This window comes from Mercurialis annua, linkage group LG7 (assembly GCF_937616625.2).
Source record: "Mercurialis annua linkage group LG7, ddMerAnnu1.2, whole genome shotgun sequence".
In the NCBI taxonomy this organism is placed as follows: Eukaryota; Viridiplantae; Streptophyta; class Magnoliopsida; order Malpighiales; family Euphorbiaceae; genus Mercurialis; species Mercurialis annua.
The window spans coordinates 15,759,145-15,765,634 of NC_065576.1; the positions used below are offsets into that span (position 1 = coordinate 15,759,145).

At 35.8% G+C, this 6,490-nt stretch overlaps 1 protein-coding gene across 1 annotated transcript; it reads left to right on the top strand.

Moving 5' to 3' along the window:
• Positions 1–2,468: 2,468 nt before the first annotated feature.
• LOC126656905 (zinc finger BED domain-containing protein RICESLEEPER 2-like) lies at positions 2,469–6,119 on the top strand. The gene is made up of 7 exons (XM_050351528.1): positions 2,469–2,482; positions 2,633–2,683; positions 3,632–4,578; positions 4,650–5,103; positions 5,206–5,284; positions 5,622–5,928; positions 6,007–6,119. Exons 1-7 carry the CDS (start codon positions 2,469–2,471, stop codon positions 6,117–6,119), a joined length of 1,965 nt encoding a protein of 654 aa, XP_050207485.1.
• The last annotated feature ends 371 nt before the right edge of the window (positions 6,120–6,490 follow it).

Below are 6,490 nucleotides of genomic sequence, written 5' to 3' on the forward strand. Positions count from 1 at the left end.
AGCACTCCTTCAGTTTTAGAAAACTGACTTCGCATTTATCCGTCCCGTCAAACTTAGCATTCTTCTGAGTTAACTTCGTCAATGGTGTGGAAATATTTGAAAAGTCTTGCACGAACTGTCTGTAGTACCCTACTGATCCTAGGAAACTACGGATCTCCGTGACTGAGGTAGGTCGTTCCCACTCTGACACAGCTTCAATCTTCTTTGGGTCGACCATAATTCCATTTTGAGACACACCATGTCCCAAAAACTCCACTTCTTTTAGCCAAAATTTGCAAATGATGCGCGTGCTCTTCCTCCGAACGCGAGTATATTAGAATATTGTCGATGAACACGATCACAAACTGATCCAAAAACGGCTTAAACACTCAATTCATCAAGTCCATAAAAGCTGCTAGTGCATTGGTCAATCCAAATGACATCTCTAGGAACTCGTATTGTCCATAACGAGTCCTAAAAGCAGTTATCGAAATATCATCATTTCGAATCTTCATTTGATGGTAACCTGACCTAAGGTCAATCTTGGAAAATACTTTTCTCCTTGCAACTGATCGAACAAATCATCAATTCTTGGTAATGGATACTTGTTTTTGATTGTAACCTTGTTCAACTGACGATAATCTATACATAATCGTAGCGATCCATCTTTCTTCTTAACAAATAACACTAGTTCACCCCACGGGGATACACTTGGTCTTATGAACCCACGATCGAGCAACTATTCTAGTTGATCTTTAAGTTCCTTTAGCTCTGCTGGCGCCATCCGATATGGGGGTATAGATATTGGTTTTGTATCAGGAGCTAATTCGATACAAAACTCAATCTCTCGATCTGGTTGTAATCTAGGCAATTCTTCTGGAGAGACATTTGGATATTCAAACACCATAGGTACCTCCTATACCTCTCCACTTTTCTTTTGCACATCCTTTATAATTGCCAAAAATCCTTGACATCCCTTCCTTAACATTCGACATGCTTTGATGGCTGAAATGATATTCGTAGGAGATTCCAACTCCTCACCTTGGATTGAAATAGGTTCAATTCCAAGAGGACTAAATGTGACTATCTTCTTACAACAATCCACATTGGCATAGTGTTGGGCTAGCCAATCCATCCCTAGTATAACATCGAAAGCTAACACTTCTAGCAAAATCAAGTCAGCAATCAACTCTCTCCCTTGAACACTCACATGACAAGAAGGATAAATTATGCTAACTTTTATACTCTCGCCTGTTGGAGTAGCTACTGACGAAGGACATTGTAAATAAGTGGGTTGCCTTTCCAACTTAACCGCAAAACTAGGCAAAACAAATGAATGTGTAGCACCCGTATCAAACAGAACTAATGCATCTTAAGAAGCGATAAGAAATGTACCTTGCACAACAACATTGGAAGCATGTGCCTCTTGAGGATTCAATGCAAGGACTCTATCCTAACTCCCACCAGCCTGGAAGTCTGAACAGTACCGCAATCTCCACCATTTCTTCCTCCTCGATTTCCATAACCACGGCCTCTCTGACCAGTGAATGTACTCCCCATCTGACCATATCCTGATGCTGCCTCATAAGCAGTTCTCTGCTGATTATAGAAAGGTTGCACAACTGTGGTCATAGAACCTTGGGTATCTGCCTCGGACAATCTTTAGCAAAGTGACCCTGTCGGCCACAATTGAAACACGCTCCGAATACAATATGACATGCTCCATAATGCCTCTTGTTGTAGATCTGACAAAGGGGTGTTGCAACTCCTACACCACCCGTTGTCCTAGCACCTAATCTTGCTCCTGAAGTTTTAAATCGATTACCATGTTTGCCTCTTTTACGTTCTCGATTGCGCTGGGGTCTAGGGAAATTTCCAGCTTAAGACTTCAATGGGACACTCTGTACCATATGCACACTCTCACTCTTGATCGGCACTTGAACATAAGGATCTGGAAGTCTCCTGAATGAATCAATGAATTCTCGATCTGTCGAGCACTATCAATCAGCTGAACCAAATCCTTGTTCACATCCGACATCAGACTCACGAACTCGGGTCCTAATCCCTTCACAAACCTCGTGTTCACTCTAACCGGACCCACCACCAAGTCTGATGCAAATCGGCTCAATCTTGTGAAATCTGTAGCATACTCTTAAACCAATCTATCTACCTTGTTCAAATTCAACAATTGATCACGATGCAGCTCCGTCACTGAATACAGGAGAAAGAACTTTCTAAAGCGATTGACAAACTCAGTCCATGTCATCTGACCCATAGGTCGGCTGAATCAGACGTTGAAACCAATCCTTCGCCAGTCCTTTCAATGACATTTCCACGAGAATAATAAACTTTCTCTCATCAGTTTTGAGGCGTCTAACATTACGCTCCACTTCTTCCAGAAAATTCATTGCATCTCCAGTACCGTCGAACTCAGTTGGCATAAGGTGCATGTAAGCCAAAACGATATCTCTATCCACATTCCCGACTAAATGTTACTGTTGCTGTAGCAACTGCTCTCGATGCATATTCTGGTTCTCCGCCTGAGCTGTCGCCATAGCTGCAACTCTAGTTAAAAACTGGTTCATATTAAAACCTAGGGGATTCGCTTGTTAAGGCATTTCTGGTGCCTGCACTGGTTCTTGTACATTGACAGCTTGGCCTCCGCCTCTGCCTCAACCTCTTCCACGGCCTCTACCTCTTCCGGGTGCTCCAACTAGGGGTGTCAAAATGGGTCATGACACGATAACACGATTCGCCTAACACGTAAATTTGGCGAATCCGGGTTGAGGCTTAGCGGGTTCGTGTCATAAACGTGTCAACCCGTTTATGACACGAAATAATGGGTCGTGTCACGGGTTGACTCGCGAACTCATCTAACCCGTTTATAATTTATATAACTTATAATAATATTAAAAAGAGGGTCATAATTGTCTTTTTCATTGGTGATATATATACCACTTTAATAAAAATTAGAACCCTAAAATAACTCAGCCTCATGTCACGATTTATGTCCATCCTCCTCTCCAAAACAACCTAAACATACTGGTCTTGTTCGACGGCGACGGCGCTATCAAATTGTTGGCAACGAAATTGTTAAGTTGTGGTGAAGGTTTGTTCATCTCCTCCAATTCCCATTAGTTATATCATTTATAATTAATTTGTTTGAATTTCATGTTTTGCTGCTGAAATTTATATTGATTTAAAATGTTAAGATTAAAGACTTTTTCTATAACAGATTTTATTTAATATTTGAAACCCTAAAAAATATATGTTAGTTAGCAGTAGCCGATTAAAAAGAGGGTCATAATTTAATACTTGAAACCCTCAAAATAAATTGTGGGTCCTAAGATATTTGTTAATTTGTTAGCATTTGGACAATTTTCTTTTCATGTTAAATTAAATTATAAACTTTCCATATTATTTCATGTCAACTGGAACATATTCTTGCATCACGCATTATTAGAAATTAGCATATCTTAAAATTTAACTCCTCTGTTGTACATAATTATGGGAAAGATTTTGTTTTATTTTATAGTGACATTAGAAATTAGCAAAACTCTCTTTAATTTGTTAATTTTTATTTTATTTTATATAAATATTCTGATTTTTAATTACTGAATTTTCTTAACTTAATTTTAAATATTTATTTCAGGATGACTAGTACAAAAATTGATTCTGTCCCGATTGATGATGAAACTATCAATTTAGATGATGATGATGATGATGAAGTTATAGAATTAGGAGGAAAGAAGACATCAAAGCGGCAAAGGAAATTATCATCGATTGTATGGAACTATTTTATTAAGGAGGAAGGCAAAAACAACAAGAGGACTGCAAAATGTAAAGCTTGTGGAAAATCATATGCAGCTGATAGTAAATATGGGACAGGTAATATGAAACGTCATATACCTGTTTGTCCTAGAAAAAATAGTAGGGATATTGGTCAAAGTTTGATTTCTTTAAGTGATGGATCTTTAGTGAATGTGAAATTTGATATGGATGTGTTTAGAGAGTTGATTGCCATGGCTGTGATTATGCATGATTTGCCATTTCAGTTTGTTGAATGGGAAGGGATGAAAAAATTATTATGCTATCTGAAACCTGATTTTCATATCATTTCAAGGAACACTTGTAGAGCTGATTGCATTATGATTTTTAACAGAGAGAAAAATCAGGTTAAATCTATGTTAGAGTCAACTTTGGGAAAGATTTTCCTAACTTCTGATTGTTGGTCTTCTTTGACTACTGATGGATATATTTGCTTGACTGAGCATTTTATTGGTAAGGATTGGCAATTACAAAAGAGAATTTTGAATTTTTGCTATATGCCTCCTCCTCACAGTGTAGTAGCTTTATGTGACAAAATTCATAATTTCATATGTTCTCGGCAAATTGATATGAGAATATTTTCTATTATTTTGGATAATGCAGCTGCCAATGATATTTGTGCCGATTTATTGAAAAATCTTTTACTTGCTAAGGGTGAACTTTTGAATAAAGGAAATTTTTTTCACATGAGATGCTCGGCTCACATCTTGAACTTGATAGTTCAAGATGGTTTAAAAGAAATTGATGAATCTATTCTGAAAATTAGGGAAAGTGTTAAGTATGTGAAGGGATCCAATCTAGAAAAATTAAGTTTTTGGAATGTGTCCATATATGCAATTTAGATTCAAAAAGAGGACTTAGACAAGATGTGCCTACAAGATGGAATTCAACTTATTTGATGATTTATAGTGCTTTATTTTATCAAAATGCTTTTGTTCATCTTCAATTGAGTGATTCTAATTTCAAGCATTGTCCATCAATTGATGAATGGAAAAAGGTAGAAAAGATTTGCAAGTTTCTACGAGTGTTTAATGATATCACTTGTCTCTTTTCAAGAACAAAGTATCCTACGGCAAATATGTATTTTCCTTTGGTATTTTCAGCCCATTTGACATTGAATGAGGGTATTGCTAGTGAAGATGCATATGTTAAATCAATAGCGGAAAAAATGCTTATTAAATTTAATAAGTATTGGGCTGAATATAGTATAATTTTAGTTATTGCCGTGATTTTAGATCCTAGGTACAAGTTAAGTTTTGTTGAATGGTGCTACAAGAAGATCTATGGTGATGAGGGGTTAATTGAGACTAAAAAATTAAAGATGATCTATTTTCTTCATATTCCGAGTATATGAACATTGTGGATATATATATATCAAATGAATTGTGACACGAGTAGTGGAGCGTCTAGTACCAAATTCATGCAAAGAATGGAGGATGATGCAAATTATGCATATGGCGCTAAAGATGTATTGAAGGTACATTTTATCAACTCTACTACTTTTGATGAATATTGTTCTTTTTTATTAGTTTTGTTGAATTTTTGGACCTCTTTTTACTACTGTTATTGTTTGCTCATTTTTATAAGTGGTAATGATTTCTTTTTGATTTGAATTTTTATTTTTTACTCTTATATATGGCTACTGCTGTCCTAATTAGGTCCAAGATATTATATTTTTTGTCCATGTTTTCGTATATAACTGTTGTACTATTTATATAAGGTTGATGTACTATAGCTAATCTTTTAGGTTCTTTTGAATTAATAATAACTTGAATTTTTTAAGATCAATAATGAAAATATATCTTATTTTGTAGGAATTTGATTCTTTGGAGTTTGATGAGCTTACTCCGCAAAAGAATGAATTGGAGCTTTATCTTGAGGAGCCAAGGATGGATCGAAGAATTAAATTAGATATATTGGCATATTGGAAAGGAAATCAATATCGATATCCTCATGTTGCAGCCATGGCTCATGATACTTTAGCTATTCCGGTTACTACGGTGGCTTCTGAAAGTGCATTTAGTAATAGCGGAAGGGTCCTCGATCAATATCGAAGTGCATTAAAGCCTGAAGTTGTTGAAGCTTTGGTGTGTAGTAGAGATTGGCTACTTGAAAATCAAGGTATAACATGATTTTATAAAGTTTGATAAATAATATTTTTTAAAAACTAATTTCTTTGTATATGCTTTATTATTATAGATGCAAAGTTGTTGGAAGTAGAAGAACTCACAAAAGATATTATGGAGCTTAATTTGGAGTCCGAGTTTAAAGAAGATGTTATATGTCCTCCTTCGTCAAGCTCAAAGAATTAAGTGATGGATATATTTTTTGGGAGAATTTAAAACTCGATTTATATTTTAGGGACATATTTAATTTATGTTTATGTTTGGTTTATCTTTAAAATTATGGATGTTTGTTAAACATTTAGAATATTTGAGTTTGGATTTTAATTTGAGTTTAAAATTATGTTTTGTATGTTTTTAATAGCTTTACAGGTTAAGTGGGTCGTGTTAGTCGTGTCGTTTAATCGTGTTAATCGTGTTAATCGTGTAACCCGTTTATCATAACGGGTTAAACGTGTCGTGTCATGTCACTCGTTTAAAATTCGTGTGGTGTTAGGGTTGAGTTTTGGACACGATTAGTTAAATGGGTCGTGTTCGTGTTGACCCTTATCATGTCAACA

Coding starts and splice junctions, on each gene's coding strand:
- LOC126656905 (XM_050351528.1), top strand. Junction 4,579..4,649: donor TATTCTGAAAATTAGGGAAA/GTGTTAAGTATG, acceptor TATGCAATTTAG/ATTCAAAAAGAGGACTTAGA. Junction 5,285..5,621: donor GCGCTAAAGATGTATTGAAG/GTACATTTTATC, acceptor CTTATTTTGTAG/GAATTTGATTCTTTGGAGTT.